The 24,382-nt window shown below is 39.4% G+C and overlaps 2 protein-coding genes across 2 annotated transcripts in view; both read left to right on the forward strand.

The window, feature by feature from the left end:
* itgb5 (integrin, beta 5) overlaps window positions 1-2,414 on the forward strand; it is a 39,839-nt gene extending 37,425 nt beyond the window's left edge. Inside the window, exons 14-15 of the mRNA XM_088606091.1 lie at window positions 155-321; window positions 732-2,414. Of these exons, the coding sequence (XP_088462217.1) occupies window positions 155-321; window positions 732-827 (263 nt within the window). The 3' untranslated portion in view covers window positions 828-2,414. The remainder of the gene's footprint in view (window positions 1-154; window positions 322-731) is intronic.
* A 10,934-nt stretch (window positions 2,415-13,348) lies between these two features.
* Window positions 13,349-20,519, forward strand: tnfaip6 (tumor necrosis factor, alpha-induced protein 6). Its single transcript, XM_088606092.1, has 6 exons — window positions 13,349-13,628; window positions 15,363-15,500; window positions 16,698-16,859; window positions 18,693-18,921; window positions 19,430-19,470; window positions 20,264-20,519. Exons 1-6 carry the CDS (start codon window positions 13,529-13,531, stop codon window positions 20,377-20,379), a joined length of 786 nt encoding a protein of 261 aa, XP_088462218.1. The 5' UTR covers window positions 13,349-13,528; the 3' UTR covers window positions 20,380-20,519.
* The last annotated feature ends 3,863 nt before the right edge of the window (window positions 20,520-24,382 follow it).

Below are 24,382 nucleotides of genomic sequence, written 5' to 3' on the forward strand. Positions count from 1 at the left end.
AGGGTTTTAGTCAGACCCTGGTTTTGTTGTCTTGAAATGACAGACAAGCCTACAGTATATACAGTAGTTTCAAATGCTGAAATCCATGGCACATAGAGATTGCATGCAGTCTCAGTACACGTTGAAGACATGGCTGTGCGTTTGACTTTTGCAGAGTGTGGTGCTGCTCCCGATGCCCTGACTGTGCTGCTGGCTGTCGTTGGAAGCATCCTACTGGTTGGCCTTGGGCTGCTGGTGATCTGGAAGCTGGTTATCACGATCCATGACCGGATGGAGTTTGCAAGGTTTCAGAGTGCCCGCTCCAGGGCCAGATATGAAATGGTAAGTAAGCAGTGTGGTGGTCTTTCCTTAGGCGATCCTAAATCGTGACATTCTGGGGGAACCAATGAGACCCATGTGGTCCACGTAGTTACAAGACGTTATTGATCCAAGGATGCCATCCAGCTGTTTGCCCGACGGTATCTCAGGAAAATTAGCTTCAACAATACGGATGGGCAGTTTGTTCCGTATCCTCATAACCCTTCTCATAAAGAAGGGCCTCCCCTTTTCAGTTCCAGATTCACTTCCCTTGTTTCCCATTTGTGTTTTGGTCCTGAAGTATCCATCTGGGTTGAACATACCAGTACCTTTCAGGATCTGAAACACCTGTATACAGTCCACTAATAGGGCTTCAGCCACCTGAGGCGCTTCATGTATTCTAACGCAAGGCATTGTCCATCTTCCTCTCATAGGCTTCCAACCCTCTGTACAAGCAGCCGATCTCTAGCCACACAGTGGAGACCGTGTTCAACATGCGGAGTAGGTTCTGCAATGGAGCAGTCCACTGATGCCTTGGGACGAGGGGAGAAAAGCCACGAGCCTGGATTAACAAGAAGGCGATGGCAGTGCAATATTGACCAGCAGATGCATTAATCTGCACATGGAGATCCACTGAGCAATGAGAAATCAAGAACTTCTGTTGCCCACAAAATGAGAACTTGCGACTTACGAGCAATTTTCCACAGTGACAATTTAAGTGGTGACCAGCGAGACACTTAATGACTGTTTTAGTTTCAGCAGCAGATGATTGCTGTTTGCTGTGCTGCCTTCCTATAGCCAGCTAGACCAGAATGGGGAACGAGAGTCCAAGCGATGGACTTACTTGGTTATATGTGGGGAAAACCGCACATGTGTATGAGATTTTCATAAAACGTCTTCACATTTTTAAATAACAGGATTGTTGACTGAACTGTGGGGGAGCACATTCACTGCTAATAGCAGTATTAATTCTTTTGCCAATTATACATCAAATGTAACTTTAAATACACTTTGGAATTAATATGACTTGTACAGTTATTTTGTATATATATTTTTTTAGCTTTGATGACGCCGTCCCATGCAAGAGGACAAAAACTTTGCATTTTTCCTTAACAAAAAATTGCATGCAAACACCTTAACACCAGAAACCCTGAAGTTTGATAGACCTATAAAAAGGCTATCCTTTATATTGCTGCTTTTGCCAGCATTATGGTACTAATGTAGAGAATTTCTCATTCTGACTTTGTTTTGCACACTATGATATCAAGAAGGAATCTGTGGTTAAAGCAGTGAGGGCTTTTACTTCAGTATTTTAGACAAGAAGTTCAATATGTGTTTTGTTTAATTGGTAACCTGCTGTGCTCTGTATGATTCACTTTTCTTAATTGTGCTTTGTGTACATTATACATAAAATGTATACATTATACATTTCTGATTTCTGAAATCAGAAAGCGGCAGTGTGGGACATGGACTTGTTGTCACAAGGTTGGTTATATGGTGTTGCCAATGTCCTGGAGTAGAGCCCTATGCTTTTTAAAACAAATAAGTGCAATTGATAATTAAGTTGGGATAATGAGTCAAGAAAATTGCTTGGAACATGCAAAATATAAGATATCCATAAATTCAGAGATGAAATTGTGGGGAAAATGCAGACAATATAAAGTGTTTAATACGAATACTTGCGGCACAAAGATTTTAATCTTTGGAGTATGGCTTAATGATTGATGTGGTATTGTGCGTGTGAGTGCGCGCATGTTCACCCTGCCAAACGCATTGAACGTCGGATATTAAAAATACCTGCAGCATTGCCTTATCTCTGCCTGGGTGTCTTCCTGCATTGCTGGGAACCAGCTTAGTAATGGAACCCTCTGAGTGTCATAGTGCAAGATCCTTTCTTCCAAACATAAACCCTTCTTTTGCTTTGCTTTATTACTGACATATTGGGGATGTAGTCTGTTGATAAGGCGCTATAAAAGACCCTTTTGTGTTTAAAGTTAAAATGCGGAGCTGATGTATTACCTTTTATTAAATGATGTTGCTCTTAAGTATGGTGTGCAGACCTTCTATGGAAAATGAAGTTCAGTTATGGTTCAAAGAATTAAATGAAAATACAGAAAGCTCGTAAAGTTTTGTGGGTTATTATTGTGATGTCCTTCCCTGGCACTGAAACATAGTGCAGCCAGAGTTCTGTTGTACTCCGAAGTGCTCATGCTATTTGTTACATGTCTTTAGGATAAATGAATTGCTTATTTTTGCGTTACTAAATGCCTGTGCTTGTTCTCTTCAAAACTCAAGTTCGGCTTTAAAGTAGCAGCTGCTGGTAAGTAATGTGTTCCAGATTTGAGCTTTTCTTAACTCTGTAAGGGGTCTTGAAACCAGATCCTCCTTTGATTCTCTCATTAACACTTCTGATTTACTTATTGTGTTTCAACAGGAGCGTATTCCATAGCCCTTCTGGAAAGATGATTTCCTCGCAAGACTCATTTTAGTGCTGGGTGAGTTTGACTGCAGGAACCTTCAAGTTCTTATTTCAGGGTCCCACATTTCAGTTCTGCACATAGATAATACATCATTAAATCAAGCTTTTTCTTTTTTAAAAAGCCCAGTTTAAAATAAGTTAGAAGCTCTCAAGTTTGAACTGAAATTAGACAAGTGAAATTTCATTCTTGTGAAAAGGTGTCACAAGCCTAGCTAACCCATCTTCTGACAAGGAAGAAAAGTGTTCTTTTCAATTGATGGATTAAAGATTTTGTGCTGTTTATTTTAAGGTGTGTTATCAGTATGTAATGCTGCTTAGATATTTTAACCTTGATATACATTAACCTTGATGTTAAACTCACAAAAAGCTTAGAAACTGTAATCTATACTTCAGCATCTAATTTAAGTCACAGGCCGGATGTCCATAAACCCTTTAACAATCCTTCTCTTAAGAAAATCAATATTTTATTAGCACTGTTATTTACCTTTCTATAACTCTGACCATTCTAGAGCTTAAAGCATGCTGACCAGAAAAGAAGCTGCAGGCAAAGTCTGACGTTTTCATTTGTCTGATGACAACTGGGAAAATTAACAGTGCTTGATGAACAAGCCTTTTTTGCAAAAGAATATAAAGTGAGCGGTTATTTTAAAGGAAAAACAAAATATCAGTTGTTTCCTATAATGCAGACAAGGATGGTACTGTGTAGATCCAAGTGTACACGTCGGTAGAATTTCATTTCATAAACACCAAAGGAACTCAGCGTTGGGAATTAGTGTTGATCTAAAATGACCAAAATGAGATTAAGAATCTGTATAAATAGCCCTTCAGAAAGAGATGCCTTTCATTAACACAAAAGCAGTGACAGATGTGACCGTGGTCTGCACAGTCCTACTATTTGGCAGGACTGAAGCCAGCCTGCGTGTGATAATATGGATGTTCAGCATCAACATTCGGCAAGCTAGTCCAGAGAAATCCGGAAACTGGCTCTGTGTGGTACAGGCCACGTCCTGCGACGCAGTCTCCACACTGGCCCTCTGATGCAGGTTAAGGGAAGCCTTACTGCGCAGCATTACACGTGTTTGAGCCAACAGCTGTTCTGTTTCTTCAAGCCCGGCCCACAAAAACATTTTTGCATCTTCCTGACACCAGCACCTAACATTGACACGAGAAAATGTTGTTCATTCCCTTTGGCAAGTACTACTCGGCCCCAGTCCCTGTTCTTGAACATTTTGGACTTGATTCTTATTTGAGCGGGTGTGGGATTGGGGCAATCAATCAAACGTGGTGTCAGTGTGGGCAACCGGAGTGACAGCCATGCCGGTGGAGTGCCTGAGCTTGGTGTATTTCCCTGTGCTTTTAATCCCGGGAGAATAAAAGAGCATTGTCATCAGAAATGGAACCATCTTGGGGGGGGCTGAATGGCCGACTTGGGTGCTGAGAAAAAGCTTCTGTCTGGATCGCTGCCACCTTGGTACACTAAAGGATTCAAATACAAATCAAAGCTTTACTTGTGTTTTCTAATACAGCCTCTATAGGGATCACGTTTGATATGTCTTTTTTAATCTGCCCACTGCCTGCCTATTAATTATTAGTAATTAAACAGTGCAAGGGATCACAAACATTAGCATCTCTTTAACTAAATAAATTGATTTTGACATTAGACACAGGCTGCTGGTTTCACCACCTTATCGCGGATATTGTCTTAGACCAAACACTGTCTCTGATGTGAACTTGCATTGATATAGTTTATATCTAAAATAAGTTTGTGGTGCCAGTCAATAGATTCTAAACTTACCAATGAAACTGGGATATTTTGGTGATATGTTTAAATCATTCTTTACATCACTGGCCAGTTGTGTTAGAGAGCCTGTTTTCAGAATTATGCCATGTGACCCTCTTGATATTAAAACAGCAAAGTTGTAAAGCAGCTGAAAGATGATGCGATGGGTGTGGAGGGTTTCTCTTTCTGACTGGATGAAAGTTTTAACTTTGTGCTAACCATCATGTGACACCTCAACACATGCATTCACCTCCGGTCCAACTGCTCTCTCTTCTCTAACTGCTTTGACGAGATTTAAGCTGTGGTCTGTGACTTCAATTAAAATACCTTTAGAAAGGACCCTTCAGAATACTGGGAGATCTTAAAAAATCGGAATAAGCATGTAATTGCTCTCACTTACATGACATTCACCAGGCAATAAAAAATGAACTTTTTTATAGCACCGGCCTTATCTTGCTTTGCTGTGGGTTCATACTGTAAAAATATCTTGAGAATTAAAACAAATTTGAATGTCTGTTTTTTGCATGCATTTTTCACTGGTCTTTGAATATTCTGAATGTGGAAAAAATCATCCGCTGAAAATATGGAAAACCAGTTTGTCTATGTGTGATGTGTCATAACTTTTTAGTCTTGGACATGGAATACTACGAGAGTACCTGATAGAAGTATTCAAAATCATTGAAGGCATTGAACTCAGCCCAGTGGACTTCCTCCGAATGAACGGTGAATCATGAACTGGAGGACACAAGTGGAAACTATCATAAAGTACACTTACTGTGAAACTGGAAACAAGGGGCAATTCTTTACCCAGAGGGTTGTGGGAGTATGGAAAAATACCAGCCAAACAGATAATCCTGGCAGCTGGGTGTGAGATAATCAAATAGCCCATAACTACCAACTAGGGCTGGATAGGCTGAGTGGCCCCCTCTCATTTAAAACCTTTCTTCTGTTCTCATTATTTGGTATTATTTTTCATTGTTTTCAAAATTTGTCTTTTATGGACCTGGTGTCTCTCCTGAGGCAAACTACATCAGTGCAATTTTCCAGGTATTACGTAAAATGATCTCCATCAGGAGAAGTTGGCTCTAGTCTTCGTGTTCCAGAGTCCTGCTGGTGTTCATTTTAGCTTTAAATGTAATGGTTTAATCCCTCTAATTACTTGGATTATAAATCATATCACCAGTTTTTAAGGGCTATTAGTTTCTCTAAACGTACCTAAAAAAAAGCCTGGTGTTCATAATTCTTTTTCTCTAGTATTCTTAAGATTCTGTGCATAATTTTTATTTAAGGATGGATCTGTGAGTGGCTCAGTTTTATTTTTTTCGTGATTTACACTGGGGGGGGAAACTGATGGCGTCTTTCCCCGGTCCGGTAGGGTCGATCTGTGCTCATGTTTCTGTTCCCTTTGTTTACCAAGCTTGCGTCAGAGAGAGAAGAGAATCTGAAAGAAGAAAAGGACCTCAGTCCTCTTTTTGCAAAATCCCAGGACAGAAAATTCCCATTATTGTAAAAACCCGTTGCACATGAGAATGTTTGAAATATCGAAATGGGCAAAAAACCAAACCGTATATCAGATTTAACTGTTTCTTTTATCTGCTCTGTGAGGTTGCTCAAAGGTATGGCCACTTGTTTTCTCCTCAGATTAAAAGCTCTTTATAATGCAAATGCATTTAGCACACTATGGCCTGTTTCCCAAGGCTGGCCACAATGACAGCGTGGGGAATCGGGACTTGTGCAGGCAGCCAGTTTGCCCATTTACAAGCCGTTCTGTAGGCCTCTGATGCTGCCCTGCATATCTCATGAAACAGCAGTGCAGCAGGTTTAAACTGTGCTGCTCAATTAGCAAAACTGGTTCATGTGAATATTCTACACTTTAATTGAAGTTACAGAGCCCTGGAAGTTGACATGATTTTGTTAGCCCAATCACATCCTGAGCAACTTTAAATCCTTCCCTTTCTCATCTTTTCAAAACATGCAAATATCCTAAAACAGGCTTTGGCTTTCTTGCTGGTGAGAAGGATTTTTGTCAAACTTGTCATGAGCCAAGGCATTAAAATGTTAGTTTTCCCTGTGAAGACCTATTGTAATCACATACCCCATGAGATGACATCAAGGGGTGCAAAATTTTAAATATCAAAAACCACCGTTAAAGAAGGTAGTATCTGTTGCTATTTTTTAGTGCAGATACAGGGGTAAGAAAAACCTTATCTATATCCGTATCTTTGACAATTATTTAAATGCAAACATCCTAAAACTAAGAAAAATAATGTAGGTCAAGTCAAGTTTGGGTATTGAAGAATTTATTAAATGAAATTCCAAGTACAAAGTTCAAAGAGCTGGAATAAATGTTTGTCATAACTTTTCAGACACACTCCAGACATTGTAATTGCCCAAAGGAAACTCTGCGTCAGAGGGTGTCCAAGCGAACAGTTTATTTACCACAGAGAGCAGTGACCTCGCCAACTCAGAATTAAGGGACATGCACTGCAGGTGTTTAGCAATGCTAGAGGCAGGATTTACTAAACTGCATGCTATAGGACTGTGTGTCTTTTTCGCCGGATCTACCTTGATGGAGTTTTAAATTTACAAGTCCATGTATCATGTTTAAAATAATTGGCAGATTTTGCTTTAAAAATTAGGTCAAATATTCTATTGGCTTTGAATTCCCTCTTGGATCTGTGGGATGGATACAAGCAGATTTGAACAACGAAGGCTGCCACTGTCCATGGAAAACAGGCTCTTTGCTAAAGCCCCCTGCTGCCTTACAAAGACGGCTGCTTAATGCAGTACTTGCTAGAAGCTCTCCCTTCAACAAAGGCAAAGCTACTACAGGAATTAATTAAACCAGAAAAAAACAGAGAATGCAAATACAGTATATTGAATATTTTTAAACTCACCGATACAGTTGGTCTGTATTTGTTAGATGGCTCACTCTGAGCTTCATAATAGATTTTAAAGTTTGCTGTAGTTTTTAAAAAGTTCAAATTTAGTGTTTAATGGCTCCCTCTGTTGGATTATGAGCAGATATGGACATGGATGTATCAGTACTGAGAAAAACTGACAGAACAGTTATGCTTTTTGTTTATTATTGGCATGTTTTGAAAACCAAAGTTGAGTTCAACAACACAATAAGCTCTTGGGTAGTATGAGGCATCACGTTTGACGTTTATGAAGTTTGATTATGAAGTAATACACATGTACAGTATATACATACAGTGTATGTAGATTGTGTTGCAGAACTATTCAGACTTGAAGTTTTCACATTTTATTGCTTTAAAAATTGCAGCCGTGACACTTTGAAGCAGCAATTTTAATTTCTTACATACATAACCTAATACCTACCTAAGTCAAAACTGTGTAAATATTCAAATCCTTTCCTTTTTTTAAACCTAAATAAATGTAGGTGTACAAAATTGCCTTACGCAAACATACAATTAATAGACTAGCCTCACTGAAAAGCATTAAAGATCAGGATCAGGAGCAAAAAAAGATTGGCTGGATAATAAAAAAAAACAACTAAATGAGTACATTCTGCTCTTTCGTCAGACAGTGGAAGATGCATCATACCAGCCAGACACAGATCAGGAGAAGGGTATAGAAATATTTCAGAGATTATATTTCAGAGAATATTGCTTTGAGCATAGTAAAGCTGATCATAGAGGATACCCAGTCACTGCCTAGATCTTGCTGTCCCTCCACACTGAGCAGCAAGGCAAGAAGAAAACTGGAGAGGAAGGGCTCTCCAAGGCCAGCAGAGCTCCAGACTTCAGCGGGTGGGGTCAACCATATCCTGGTCACTACACAGATATTTGGTTTGCAACAAAAGTGCACAAGTGATCCTGCAAATAAGTGGCAAAAGGGTTTGTGGAAGAACGAGACAAAACTGGAACCGATTCGATTAAATACAAAGCGTTTCATCTGACCAAAGCCCAGCGTTGTCCTGTTGTCAGGTGGCTGTAGTTCTGCTTTTCATCTTCACGGACCGGAAAACTGGCCAAGACTGATGGGACCAAAAATGAAGCAAAAGACTGGCAAATCCTAGAAGAAAATCCTAAAACGACCTAAAACGGGGACAAAAATTCACCTTTCAGCAGGACAGAGTACAAGGCCAAAGCTACAGTGGAGCTGTTTAAGAAGAACAAAGACAACGTTCTTGAGTGGACCACTCAAGGTCCTGACTTGAGTACTACAGAGAACCTGTAGAAAACCGCTGTATACAGTGCCTTGCGAAAGTATTCGGCCCCCTTGAACTTTTCAACCTTTTGCCACATTTCAGGCTTCAAACATAAAGATATAAATTTTTTATTTTATGTGAAGAATCACCAACAAGTGGGACACAATTGTGAAGTGGAACGAAATCTATTGGATTTTTGAAACTTTTTTAACTAATAAAAAAATGAAAAGTGGGGCGTGCAAAATTATTCGGCCCCCTTGCGTTAATACTTTGTAGAGCCACCTTTTGCTGCGATTACAGCTGCAAGTCGCTTGGGGTATGTCTCTATCAGTTTTGCACATCGAGAGACTGAAATTCTTGCCCATTCTTCCTTGCAAAACAGCTCGAGCTCAGTGAGGTTGGATGGAGAGCGTTTGTGAACAGCAGTTTTCAGCTCTTTCCACAGATTCTCGATTGGATTCAGGTCTGGACTTTGACTTGGCCATTCAAACACCTGGATACGTTTATTTGTGAACCATTCCTTTGTAGATTTTGCTGTATGTTTGGGATCATTGTCTTGTTGGAAGATAAATCTCCGTCCCAGTTTCAGGTCTTTTGCAGACTCCAACAGGTTTTCATCCAGAATGGTCCTGTATTTGGCTGCATCCATCTTCCCCTCAATTTTAACCATCTTCCCTGTCCCTGCTGAAGAAAAGCAGGCCCAAACCATGATGCTGCCACCACCATGTTTGACAGTGGGGATGGTGTGTTGAGGGTGATGAGCTGTGTTGCTTTTACGCCAAACATATCGTTTTGCATTGTGGCCAAAAAGTTCGATTTTGGTTTCATCTGACCAGAGCACCTTCTTCCACATGTTTGGGGTGTCTCCCAGGTGGCTTGTGGCAAACTTTAGACGAGACTTTTTATGGATATCTTTGAGAAATGGCTTTCTTCTTGCCACTCTTCCATAAAGGCCAGATTTGTGCAGTGTAAGACTGATTGTTGTCCTATGGACAGACTCTCCCACCTCAGCTGTAGTTCTCTGCAGTTCATCCAGAGTGATCATGGGCCTCTTGGCTGCATCTCTGATCAGTCTTCTCCTTGTCTGAGCTGAAAGTTTAGAGGGACGGCCAGGTCTTGGTAGATTTGCAGTGGTCTGATACTCCTTCCATTTCAAGATGATCGCTTGCACAGTGCTCCTTGGGATGTTTGAAGCTTGGGAAATCTTTTTGTATCCAAATCCGGCTTTAAACTTCTCCACAACAGTATTACGGACCTGCCTGGTGTGTTCCTTGGTCTTCATGATGCTCTCTGCGCTTTCAACAGAACCTTGAGACTATCACAGAGCAGGTGCATTTATACAGAGACTTGATTACACACAGGTGGATTCTATTTATCACCATCAGTCATTTAGGACAACATTGGATCATTCAGAGATCCTCGCTGAACTTCTGGAGTGAGTTTGCTGCACTGAAAGTAAAGGGGCCGAATAATTTTGCACGCCCCACTTTTCATTTTTTTATTAGTTAAAAAAGTTTCAAAACTCCAATAGATTTCGTTCCACTTCACAATTGTGTCCCACTTGTTGGTGATTCTTCACATAAAATAAAAAATTTATATCTTTATGTTTGAAGCCTGAAATGTGGCAAAAGGTTGAAAAGTTCAAGGGGGCCGAATACTTTCGCAAAGCACTGTATATACTGTATGTCTCCCCTTGGCAACTTGAGGGAGTTCAAGGAAATCTACCTCAAAGAAGAATGGCCAGAATGTGCACAGTTAGTAGAGACGTACCCAAAAAGACCTGAAGCTGTAATTGCTGCTAAATGTGCTTCAGTTCATACAGTAGGTCTGTAGACATGCATAATCAACACATTTCATTATTTTCTTCAGTTTTTGCATTTTTAAGTTAACATTTTAAGTTTGCAAAGGGATTTTTCATAATAAGTAAACTTTTAGACCCCTAAAAAGATCAAATGTGAACTGACCACTGAGGCTTTTGTAATTGTTCCTGCTCCAGTGATCTCAATGTCATTTCTCGATCGCTGATCGGCCTCACTAAGTAAACCAGCAGAGCACAGCTGTTTACCTGGATCTCTTTCACTAGACATTCATTATTTTACAAAATGGCTCTTTTATGCGACATTGAGATATGATTAGAAAATTACAACTTTAGCCAGAACATAAAGACTTAGCATACAGTAAGATTTGCTATTGAACATGAATATAATGCATAATATAAAATCTGAAACATAATATAAAACGGATATAAAAAAGAAAGAAGACATATTTAACGGAAATATTTTAGACACAAAAATAACTGGGCACGAAAAATGTGTTTGTGATTCATCGCTTGGGCCAGATGTGTCTCACCCAGGGTTTGAGGGACCAGTGGATTGCAGGCCCAGCCTTGTGATTTCTCAGACGGGATGTGAAGTCATAGAGTATGGACTGTCAAAGGCGCTGTAAAAACATTTCTGAACAAACACTCTCTGTTGTAATCCCTTCCACCCACGCTGCGACTTGACAAGCTTATCGGCCTTCACCAGTCAAGACATCTGCTTAACCCAGGCTTTCTTCTGTATAATTATTTTTATAGTATCGGAAAAGGTCAAAAAGAGAGAAAGTAAGTTGGGCTACTTGGGTAACAGGCAGGGTTCGGGGGCCTTGTGCTGCTAACGTTTTTGGTTAATTATTATTCAGCTGCTCTTTTTTCATTTAGAAGTTCACTTTTAAATTTATACTGGGTACGATTTAAGTCTGACGAAACCTGGTATTTTTAGGATTTGTTAGGGTGGGTTTTGTTTGCAGTTTACCATTACAAATATGGCCATTTTCTGAGACAAGGGGGAGGAACATGACATGATGTTTACATTGGTTGTAATACGAACAGAGACTAGGCATGTACATGGCATTTTTATTCAAAGAATCTTGCAAAGACTAGGCATGCAAACTACTCCATCTGCTGCTGCTGTAGACTCATTTACAAACAGGACCTTAATTTTATACCGCGCGTGTCATTCAAGAAGATTAAATAACTCGCAGAGTGGCACACTGAAAAAGGCTCAATGCGAAGCTACCGTAGGGTTTGAAATAGGAACCTTCTGTTCACAAGACATTTGCCTTCACTACTAGACCAATTAGAATTAGGCTTGTTTTAAAGCAGGATATCAACAGTAGTTTAATTCTGCAGCTCTGCTGTGGAATTAATGCGGGAGCATGGTCTCCGACAAGAGCCTGCAAGCACTGTAATTGCCTGAAATTTCACTTGGCAAGCAATCCACTCTCTTCTTTCCTTTCTAACCACACACGCAAGGAAGGACTGGTACCAGTCTGAACACAACAGCATGACCTTCAGCGCAACTAACCCTTTCAATACCACTGACTGGACCCTTAGAACAGGTTGCTATGGAAGCCTACCATTTCTCAGTCCAGCTGCCTACTGCAGAATTAAAGGCAGTTGGTACAATCTAGAGATCAATCTTGTGTCAGACCAGTAGAGGGGGCTAGACTCTTCAGAAGCGAAAATACAGCCGTACAATTCCTTTTGAGCTGTTTCCTTTTTGCTGCAATAAAGCTGTAGTGCTGTATGGTGACAGCATAATTAATATATGCTGTGATACAACAAGCAGAGTGAACCAGAGCTGTAGTCGGGTTGTACAGTAAAGTCCTACTTAGCTGACTTACATGTTTTTTTTTCCCTATCATTTTGAATTCCAAAACCCCGCTCAGCACACATTGGTACACTCTTTCTCTGAGACGTTTAGAGATACGCTGCAGCTTTTTTGCTGTTCAGTTTTTAGAGATGGTAGAAAAGGAATTTCAACAAGTCTTTATTAGCACAGGTTGTTTATTAACACCTGAGATAGGTAAGAAGTCAGTTTGGACGTGCTTCTGAAATGGGTTACAGCATAATCAAAATTACTGGGCCTGAATGATTGTAATTGGTATTTGGTGTTACAAAATGCAGCCTTATGTACAGTACATGCATGACCACAGTGGTGGAAAGTAACTAATCACAAGTAATTAATTAGATTGCAAATTTGTAATCTATTACAATTGCTCACATTACAATCAGTAATATAATCACAGGTATTATACACAATTTCAAAGATGAAAGTACGAGAAAAAAGCTTTTGGTTACAGTATTCTTGCAAGGATCCATGTTGCGTGACATTTAGTAATTCTCAAGTTTTCGGCTTTATCACATTATTACTAATAGCTGGAACTTAAGTGTACAGGTTCCTGTATATACTGTACATATTTTTATGTTCTACATGTATGTATCTCAAACAAACTAAAAAAAATATCTGTGCTGTTGTATGTACACTAGCACATACTAATAAAATGTCCTCTCGTTTGCAAAAATAATCTAGAACACATGGAAAAGTTTGAGAATGTCGTAATTCTGTGGTTACATCTGCTGCTAGACCTATGCATTGTATATATAAACTAGTCATTGTTACTAAGCAAGCTTCATTTGTTCCAAAAAAACCCAAGTGAAATAAAACAGTTAAATATACATCCCTTTTCATGACGTTCATGTGAGTTTTTGACTAGGAAGTGATCTTGTTTCACGTATTATTTATTATCAGGAATTTGATGCAATGGAAGAAAAGTGCAGGTTCTGCTCCCACAGTCTATACAGAATGGTAAATGGGAGTCATTGCTGAAGCTGAGCAAGCCTAGTGACCTCACAGGGCTCTCAGAGTGGTCTAGCCAGCAGCCCGGTATAAAATCTGGCAGCCAGATGTTTCTTCGTCACAGTAAGCTGCTGTACAGCTTCCAAACACAGGCAGTAAAATACTGAGAGATAAAGGGAATGTTCGCGTTCAGGCTCATCTGGGTCATTTGTTTCATCTTGGAGGAAACTCATGAATGGGGTTTCAAGAACGGAGTACTGCACAACTCAATATGGCTCGGTGAGTTGTTTCTATTTCAGGTTTGAGGGTCTCTGAAGATGGGGTGCCGGTATGCTTCCTTCTCTTAAAATGCTTCACCATCTGATAATCGTGCTGTTTTAGAATCATGACCTGAAAATACAATAATGAAGTTCATTAGCTACGGACTAATTTATTACAGGCACTGTATCGGTCTTATTTTTTACCCAAAACTGCTATCTTACATAATCTACAAATCTCAGCTAAAAGATTAAATAGAACAACACACATTTTATAATCGATAGTTCTGTTTCTTGTAAATTGTCCTATTATTTTTCAGTGTGACCAAAAGAATGTATAGTGTATAGTCTGTCAGGACAGTCCAGATATTTGGAAAAACGCAACTAGCTTAGAAGTTCTCAATAATATTCATTTTGGAAAATGCTTGCTTGGCATTACAAGCAGGATGTTTCACATTTCAGCTGTTGATTTGTTTTTTTTTAGAGTATAACGAGCCCCTTGTAATGAGAAAGTGCTGTTCATCGACCAACGCTAGAAAGTTACACTTTTTTCTCTTTTCTTCCTTGACCATTGTGCAACATTAATAAATACCAAGAACAAGAGTACAAGCATGTACGGTAAGACAGTATATGGTTAAAATAAATGCTCTGTTGTTAGTTTAATAGGGATCAGAACATCAAATACTGTGCTGTACAAATAGTGTGAGGGGATTGTTTCCTTCAGAGGTAAACTATGATTTCCAAACCAGTCCTGGCTGGAAACATTAAGGCCACAGTTGTTTGTTTGGTATCCCTTTGAAAGGTTTTAACAGAAGGACATAACGACAGGAAGAAGAAACGAGAAAACCCCCATTCCTTGTTTTTCCGTTTATATTGTGTACTGACTAGTCTTTTCTGATTATTTTAGCACGTGTGGCTCTGGCCCTGGACAGCACACCTCAGTTGTCTGTTGTGAAAAGAGCAAACCAACAAGCATTTTGTTGGAATTGGAAGGTTGCTCAATGGAGTTCATGTGAACACACATGCTTAGAAAATCTAGAGGCAAAAAACAGCCCCACTTGCATCATGACAATCGACCAGGTTCCTGTAATTCGATACTGTCACACATTGCAATTTCATGCCCCCACTGCTCAGAGGGGCACACTGCCAGAAGTTAATTAAGTGTGAAGAATGGCATCTTGCCTAATTGGTCAAGCGCCTGAAGGGTTATGCTTATGTAATGTCAAAACAAGCAGAAACAAACATACACTCTATAAAAGGCCCAGCGTGTGACAGACCCCAGATCTACAACAGCGGTTTTGTACAAATTAAGCATTCCGAGAGAAGCAAGGTGGGCCAGGGGTGAGCACAGAGGTGTGTCCACAGTTTTGTGGGTCTCATTAAAGCAGCAGCACCTGAAGACCCAGGAGAGACTGTGAAATCAGTCCAGTTCAGCCAGTGACCAGCTCGTCTAGCTCATTAAGAGCTGGGTTGGAATGAAAATCTGCAGACTTTCTGGTCCCCCAGGATCAGGACTGGACAACTCAGGGGTAGACGGTACAGCAAATGTGATTCCACTGCACCTTCTGGCTTACAACACTGGTAGAAACCCATTGGCTGGACTGGTACTGATAGCTGACAGAACACCTCAGCGTTTATGTCCTGGTTGAAAGGGTTTCCCTTACAGGAAACTGGTTAATGAATTTAATTTTCTACGGCCTTCCCCTGACTTCCTTTTCACTTTCCTCCTCTTGAAACATTTTTGTTGTCTGCGCAGAGCAAGCAGCAGGAGTCTATCACCGAGAATCACGCAAAGGGAAGTATCAGCTCACTTATAAGGAAGCAAAGGCCGTGTGCAAGTTTGAAGGTGGGAACCTGGCTTCATATGAACAGCTGGAGGCAGCTCGCAAAATAGGTCAGTCTCTCACCGAAAACTGCATGAGCTGTACAGTATTTTCATGAGAAACCTAATTCATTTCTTTAATGACTGATGGGGATATACAGGTATAAGCAAAGCAGATACATATGAAGAAACCAGAAATACTGTAAAACTTATTAATACTGTTATTGTAAAATAACATGCCTTTTGAGGGTTTAATTGACTATTTTGAGTTCTCATAGTTTACTTAAGCTGGGAAAGCATAGCTGTGACCCTGATTGCAAAGCAATGATAATGCATTTACTTCTTTATTATCTAGAAAGTGAACAAGGAACACAGTTTCATCTACCAAAAACTCTTGTTCATACTGTAGCTAATTTACCCTAAATTGTAACGACCCACAGAATTGACATCAGGACCTTCATCAATTTGTTTTATAAATGATAAATTCTTTATAATTATATACTTTAATCCTATTATTTAATTATATATATTATATATGCAGTATGATATAAAGAATATTCCCTTCTAAAATCCTGTTTAATTTTACTATAAAGCACGTCAAGCAGTTAAAGTTAATTGGAAGACCAGTTTTGTCCTATTGTAATTACTGAATGATACCTCTGTCCAAAATACCACTACTTTCCAGAACATATTCCCCAAGGCATCTGGTTTCAATTATTCTTCCTGGCAGAGAGTGGCTCTCAAATTGTAATAGCAGTTGGAAATTAAGTTAGAGTCTTTATGTGTTGTCCTTCTTGAGGAGACTGAAAGCCAAGTCAGCTGGTACAGTAATTTTTTTCCATGCTGAAAAGAGAAGAAAGAAAACACAACATTTCGGCTATGGAGCCTTCTCCACAGCTGAAACTTTGTGTTTTCTTTCTTCTCTTTTCAGCACGAAATAAACCTGTTACTTGTTCCTTTTCAGCCTACACATGCTGACACAGCTGCCCACCTGAACCACAGTAATTTCTTCGTCTAGTTCTGTTGAAAGACCTGAACTAGACAATGAAAGACATTGTCCAATGTAAAAGATGAACTTATGAACTTCAATAGATTTTAATTACTGCCAGATGTAACAGCCGTCAGATAGTCAGCTAACCTGTAGGCCTGCAGCGCTGCATGTCTTATAGCTTTGTTCAGCTAAGCAAGCTGTGTAGAATTGTCATCTGGGTTGCAGTAACAGACCTGGGGCGCGCACGTCTTCTGGATTGTGTCTTCTTCCTCACTCAGGCTTCCACGTGTGCGCAGCTGGATGGTTTGATAAAGCAAGAGTGGGCTACCCCATCGTGAAGGCTGGTACCAACTGCGGCTTTGGAAAAGTCGGCATCATCGATTATGGCTACCGGCTCAACAAAAGCGAGAAATGGGATGTCTACTGCTACAACCCGACGGGTCAGTGAGAGATGAGCGTCATGCTTGCGTTTAAGGGATGTAAATGCCACTTCTTCCTCTGGTGCCTTCCTTGTTGGTCAAATAAATCACTTCTATATGGAGTGCAGGCAAGTAAAAGGAGTCGCAGTGATGGGAGATAGTGAGCACTGCTGCATCACAGCTTTTGGCTCCTGGGTTTGTATTCATTCGGGCCCATGCCAGCTTCAGGAGTTTGGTCAAACCCCAGTGGAGATGGTGAAGCATTGCCATTTGGATAGTTAGCTTTATTGGGGTATGTTGCCTGTCTGAGGAAAATAAACCAAGGAGGAAGAATGGGTGGAGGGAGGGGTGTGGAAACAAACCAAGAGGACTGTTATGTAAACAAGAAGAGGTGGCTGAGATTACGGTGTGACCTCCACCTGAACTTCTGTTTTCAAGTTCATTTTAGTACAGAGTATATGCTTCATATCGTTATTGTCTCAACTCGACTTGCAGACAGAACTGCAACCTTACCATAAGGATGAGATCATTCAAAATACCCTTCATTTTCCAAAAGATGAGCCAAGGGGCTCCAAAGCCAAGATACTTATACTTTTATGAGAATGGAAGTGGCTGAGATTAGGGTATGACCTCCTCATGAACTTTCATTCAAAACTCCATAAAGTTTCAGAAAGGGTATTCAACCTCCAAGCATTTGCTAAGTCACTACTTATTTATATACTTAAATACTTGTACTTAGGGTCCACTGTAATTTCTAAAGGCTATATGAACACATTGAAAGTTGCCTTCCACAGATGATGGTTTTTTTAAAGATGCGAATGAAAGCCATTTCTGACAAAGCATTTGACCGAAATTAATAATATAGAAAAGAATTGGCTTTAAGTTTCAGTTGTTCATTCAAATGAATGAGGATGGAAATTACATAATGTTACATGAGTCAGCTCATGATTAACGTTATTACCTGGACACCTTGTTCATTGCTCTTGCACAATTTAACCTTCGCTATCCACTTTTGTGCTGTCTATTGCTAGATTTCTGGAAGACTGTTTTATAATCTGAAATGAAATAAGTACTGATTTTATATTATTTTAAGACTACTGTTTATCTCCTTTCTCATTGCACAAATACCTCTGTATACAGTATCCACACCAAGTTCCTTGTTAATGGCCTGTTATTCTTTGAACAGATGGTTCATGTCACATCATCCTATTGAGGCCCTTGTATTGTTTCTGACATTCATGTAAAAATAAAAAGCAAGTATTTTCTGATGGATTTAAATGAAATAACACAAAAACACACACAGTGTGGCTTGGTTTCAGCTGCGAGTTGCTCTGTTCACAATGGTTCACTTCATGTTATTCGGCAACTCCAAAATCATACTGATTAAAATACAAAAGTTCTTCTGTTGGCAGCCAATTTTTGAATTTTTGAAGTATAAATTTCATGACCAGTTGCCTTTGTTTTCAGTTCCTACCCTGCCAAAAACACATATCTTTAACACCACAAAGATTTTACTTCTTTGCTGCCAAATACTGAAGCAATTCCTCCTTTGCTTTTTGTTCCTGTCACTAGCTCCAATTCACATTGAACAGCTCTCCGCTACGTCTGATGTGTGTTTCTTTAAGTTCCCCTCCTCTGGAGGAAAACCTTTAAACTGTTCTTTTAAAATAAAAAAAAAAACATTTGTGAGCGAGACCTGCTTGCCGCTGATTGGAGGTGGAACTCCGAGCTGTTCAAATTTGGAGTCTCGCTTTTGTCGCTTTCTAATTGATGATACATCTACCTCACGTGTTTGTAGTTTCGTTAGGCACGTCTAATGAATGTTTTTGTGGTTTTTCTTGTTACCTTAAAAAGCAAAACAGTGTGGAGGTATCTTGACGGAGCAGAGGAGAATTATACAGTCTCCTGGTTATCCAGATGAATATGAAGATAAGCAGATATGCTACTGGCACATCAGAGTGGGCTATGGCCAGAAGATAGTGCTGAAATTCCTTGACTTTGATGTGGAGGATGACCTTGCCTGTCTAGCAGATTATCTGGAAGTCTACGACAGCTATGATGATGTATCTGGCTTCGCAGGAAGGTAGTACCAAAGTCATCCCTTTAGTATTCACAATTTTCACTTTTGAGATTGCTGGAGTCCAGTCCAGTCTGTATCCCACCATGCGCCTGTTGCTTGCCAAGACAGGCTCTGGCTCCCCACAGCAGTGAAGTGGGTGAAGCGCTTAGAGAATGGATGGATGGATTCTTAATTGAGGCTTGCATGAAAGATCGGAAATCATTTAAGAAAGATTATATAGTGCAAAAGTAATGGAAGAAAAAATTGAACATCTTGTGCAAGGTCTGTATTTTTAGCAATTTTAAGATACATAAGATTATTTTATGTAAAAAAAAAACATCAGCGCCTAAAAATGTATTTCATTATAATGAGGGAAATGTTTTCAAATTAGATTTTTTTTAACAACATAAACAGCATGTCTTGTAGTGCTAACATCAAACTCATAATTAAAAAGGATATGGGTAAGAGATGCTATGTAAAACAACATTTACATGTACGGTATATAGAACTGGAATTTATTGTTATTTTTCAGGTTCTGTGGAGATGAATTACCAAACAACATCATTAGTACAGGTAAACATTTTAACTCTTGCCTTGAAGAACTTAAGTACCGAGTATTAAAACTATGAAAAAATACAGCTGATGCCTCTCTTCTCTGTCACTGAGTGATGGACTACACAATGTCAAAGTGTCTGGAGTGGGTTTCTTTCAGTATAGTATGATTTCAAAGTGAAGGGAAAAGAGGGAAAAGTCTAGACTAGGTAGTTGTAACTTTCAAAGCTAAACCATGCACAGAGGTCTAAGACATACTGTACCACTATATTTTTAAATATTACCTATACTTAATCTCAATCATTTCCTTGCAACTCTTTATAATAGCTATTTTATACAACAGGGCAGACAGTCTCTGAAACATGGCCCCAGTGAATGGGTGCAGCCAGTTCAGGAGTTTAATCTTTTAGGTTTTTTATTTAGAAGGGCTTTCTAAGTAGCTGACATGACCACTTACTGCATTACCCTGTTATTGTATTTTCTTTTGAAGTCTCACACAGTAAAGCCAAATGTTCATGAGTTAAATTAAATATCTGTACTGTGACACATATTATATACCAATTTTTATCACTGTGTCTCAATGAGTAATATGTTTTTTCTCTTCTTAATTTTTATAGAAATAAACACTGAAGAGTTTTTTTAATAATATGCAAAATAGTTTTTTTCTTAAACAATTGGTGTTATAAGCATATTTTACAAGATAAATATACTGTAATGCAAAGTTAGTATAATTTCTGTCTCAAAATCATCAAAGGGTCATACTTGATAAAGGTAGTATGGTTGTGATGGCCTGTTGTTTTTTTTTCTTTTAAAGGAAATGTGATGACGCTGAAGTTCTTGTCCGATTCATCTGTCACAGCAGGAGGCTTCAGACTTGAATATGTGACAGTGGACACACCATCTTCCTTTGGCAACAACTCTTATAGTTAAAGACAAAAGAATGATCATGTAGGGTCGTCTGTGTTACCAAGAAACAAGATTGAAAAATGCATTTTTAAAATATACTTTTTGCAAGACTGTACTGTATAACAAGCATTAAATGCATAATTTAGTTATGCACCCTGACCCTTTATTATATTATTATATTTTTGTAAGATGCCCAGATAAGGTTTTATAATTGAATACTGTTCCATCTAATTTTCTTTCACAATTTACTGAAACGGATTTAAATTTTTTTCAACCTTTTGTCTTCATGTAATCAAATGCTTTGTTTCCGATCTTTGTGTACAAGACTTACAATAGTCTCTGTCAAATCCAAAGCTGAACACGTACACTGTACCTGGGGTGTAACTGTTTCCACTGAAGCTCTCCAGCTGGATACAGGCAGGAGAGCTGTGTAGGTAGACCTAGGGCAGCCACTGGTGAACACAAAGCAACATTTAAATTCAGACCCCCTAGACAGAGAGTTTGCATCAGATTTTTAAAAAGACAGCGTGAAAGAGATGGTGTAATTTCTTGAACTTGGGCTATTATGAAATGTTGTTCTTGGTTTTTATTTCTCTACTTGACTGAAAAAGGTTGAGGTAGTCTTGCAGCAATACAATAATGCCATAAAATCATCTGTACAAAAGATATTGCTTAGGCATTATACGTTTTTTTCCACTAAAAGTTAGATGCAGAATGTGGGATTATAGCTTTTCACTCTTATTTTTTTATCAATATATTGTTGTTAAGCAATCATTTTGTATTTTAATGGGGATGTTTTGCTCTGTGTTATGCTATGTTCTTATTTCAAAGTGTCCAAAAAAGCCAAAATATTGGAAATTTATCAACAGAACAGTCCGATGATCTGATTTTTGCCTTTGTCGCACACTGATGAGATTTGCATTGTTTTCCTTATTGATGGTAATAGCTGTTAGCACTGGAGCTTCCACATGACTTTGCTACAGCTGGCTGCACAACCTGTGCCAGCAAAAGACAGTCCCTAGTGAGAAAAAGCTTTATTCTCCGTAGGGCACCTCCAGAGCAATGGCTACTAATTAGAAAATGCGTAATGGTGCCAAGAAAGTTTAACCGACAATTTCACAATTACTTCTAATCTGAGTTGAGAGCATACAATCTGAAAACTTCTCGAGCCTCACTTAGACCCTTTGAAAAATGAAAGTGTAGTGAAACAGTTTTTTTTTCAATTCTTATTCATCCAAGAAATAAAACCTTGAGAAAGAGTGGTCACATTCACCATATGTATACAACTTATACTGTATAACACCCGGGCGTGATCAATGTCACAGCCTCGTCGTGCAAATTAAAATAAACAAACTACTCTGCTGATAGGGGTGTTTCAGTATCCAAGAGTCCATCCTCTCATCCCACCATTATTGGAAAACCACTTATTCCTGGTGAGGAACAAAACCATGAGCCCCTGCTGGAAGGATGAGAGGCAGGGTGACGCACTGGGTGGGATGCCAGCCCATGGCGAGAGACACACAGGCATGCAGGGAAAACAAGCTGCCAATTTGAATAGCTTGAATGCTTTAGGGAAGTTGAAGGAGCACCCCGATAAAACACGGTCGGGAGAGGGGAAACATAGAAACTCGGCATCGAGGGCGTGCCGGGCCAGAACCGAACACTCCAGGACACAGGAGCTGTGAGTCAGCGGCAAGCTATACCGCTGTCCCTCCAGTGCTCAAGATTCACTGTCAACACGTCTGTGGGAACCTGTTGTGTTTTGAAGCAGCCCCTGGGGCTCGGTCTGCCTGTGACTCCTATGCCTTCAGCCAGGTGGCGCTCCTCCAGGAATACAGCACTGCCTGGAACCATGCTGATTCCTAGAGTTTGGGCTGCCACATGTGGTCTGAGCATCACCTTTGTTGAGACAAACCAAATGCTTCAATACTTTTCTTCTGCGGCTCCCCCTAGAGCCTAAACACTGCACTACACTCTTCTGTTCAGAGTGTCTCGAGAAGAGGAGCCTCTGCATTTCAAATTATTAATAATAATAATCATTGCTTACACTTATATAGCGCTTTTCTGGACACTCCACTCAAAGCGCTTTACAGGTAATGGGGACTCCCCTCCACCACCACCAATGTGCAGCATCCACCTGGATGATGCGACGGCAGCCATAGTGCGCCAGAACGCTCACCACACATCAGCTATCAGGGGAGAGGAGAGCAGAGTAATGTAGTCAATTCAAAGAGGGGGATTATTAGGAGGCCATGATTGGTAAGGGCCAATGGGGAAATTATTGGGGTCACTTAGTAGTTTTCTCAGAATTAAGAGGGCAATCACATGTGCAGAATACAAAGAGACAAACATTTTATTCAAGGTTAATGTCAGTACAGGTCAGTCTTAAATGCTGTACATTCGAAAAGCAGAAATATTTAAATGAATAATGCAATGGAGGCTAAAATAAAGAATGGAAGAGTTCTTTCGATACTACAACAGCAAAAGAAACATTAAGGATAAAGTTAAATCTATCTGGGATATCGAAGAGAATCTTGGCTGATGTATCCAATGGTTATTTCACTGGGGTGTTAATCAGAGAAGAAATCAACAACATGCCTCAGGCTGTGGAAGGACAAAGTTGTGTATTACTATTATTGAATAACAGGAAGAAACAGAAACAAAGAAGATTAACAAATATCCAGGGCCTCATGATATTCTACCACTTGTGCTTAAGGAATTGACATCCTACTCGTATACTAAAAAATCGAAATAGTCACTAAAGGCGGAGGTAATTCACACAGGCTGGAAAATGTAGTGCCACTCATAAAAAGAATGACAATTCTGAAGCAAGAGTTTAATAACTTGTAAAGGTTATGAAAACAACAATTAGAGGATCACCTATATGTTAATAAAATGTAGGTAATAAAAATATGAATTGTAGATAGAAAATAGTAGCCACTGAAATTGAAGAGACTATGTCACTCACTCAACCAATCAAGCTTAGTCCTACAGTATATAGCATCTCTGAATCCAGAGCATCACCAATGCACCTTACATACATTATACATACAAAAAAGTACACTAAACAAAAAATACAATAAAACCCTGTATAAAATACTTGTGAAATAAAAAAATAAAAAGACCATGAATTGAAGGGCATTGAATACGAGTATGTTTTGCAGTGAGATTTAAAATCATCAGCAGAGGGTGCATTTTTAATACGGACAGGAAGAGTATTCCAAAGATGAGGGGCAGCTGCTGAAAAGGCTCTTTTCCCTAACGTACGATGTGGAAGGTAGGGTGTGCAGGGACAGTAACTTTAAGGTGCCCATGGTGAAAGACCATGTAGCACCTAGTGGGTCAAGAAGAGAATTTTCAAGTCTATCCTGTAAGACGCTGGTAGCCAGTGCTGGTTTGGGGGCACAGGGGAAATATTCAGATTTTTTAGACTTGGTCAGCACTGGAACAGGACAATTTGGACACGCTGTAGTTTCTGAAGTACTGTCTTGGATGAGTCAGCTAGCAAAGGCTAGGCCAGTAGTCTAACCTTCTGGAGAGAAGAGAATTAACTGTTTTCTCGGTATTAAGATGAGTAATTGGGCTTCATTGGGATATTCTACTGAAAAAGACTTAGCTATTGATGTTATTTACATATTCTAGACCATGGTGATCCAATAAAAAGCTATTTAAATGTTAGTAAAAAAACAGAATTTAGATCAAGTGATTTTATGTTAAAATTGTACAATGCCTCATTTACAATATTGTATATAATTTTAGTTACCGCAATGCAAAAATATATTTTCATAATGTGGTGACTAAAATTATATGGCCAGAGAAGTCAACCATATACATTCCCATGCTTAAAGAAATGTCCTGTACCGCCAGGCTTAAAGAGCAAATCTTTTCAGTGCTGACCACAGAACACTATGAGATTCAAGAAATCACAATCCTCAAAGGCACTAAGTCAACTAAGTGAACTTATTCAAAATCAACACTGAAACGCAAACCAGGAGACACACAGGAACAGGAACAAACTGTCCAGCCA

The sequence above is a fragment of the Lepisosteus platostomus genome, chromosome 14, assembly GCF_059453375.1.
Source record: "Lepisosteus platostomus isolate fLepPlt1 chromosome 14, fLepPlt1.hap1, whole genome shotgun sequence".
Taxonomy (NCBI): Eukaryota; Metazoa; Chordata; class Actinopteri; order Semionotiformes; family Lepisosteidae; genus Lepisosteus; species Lepisosteus platostomus.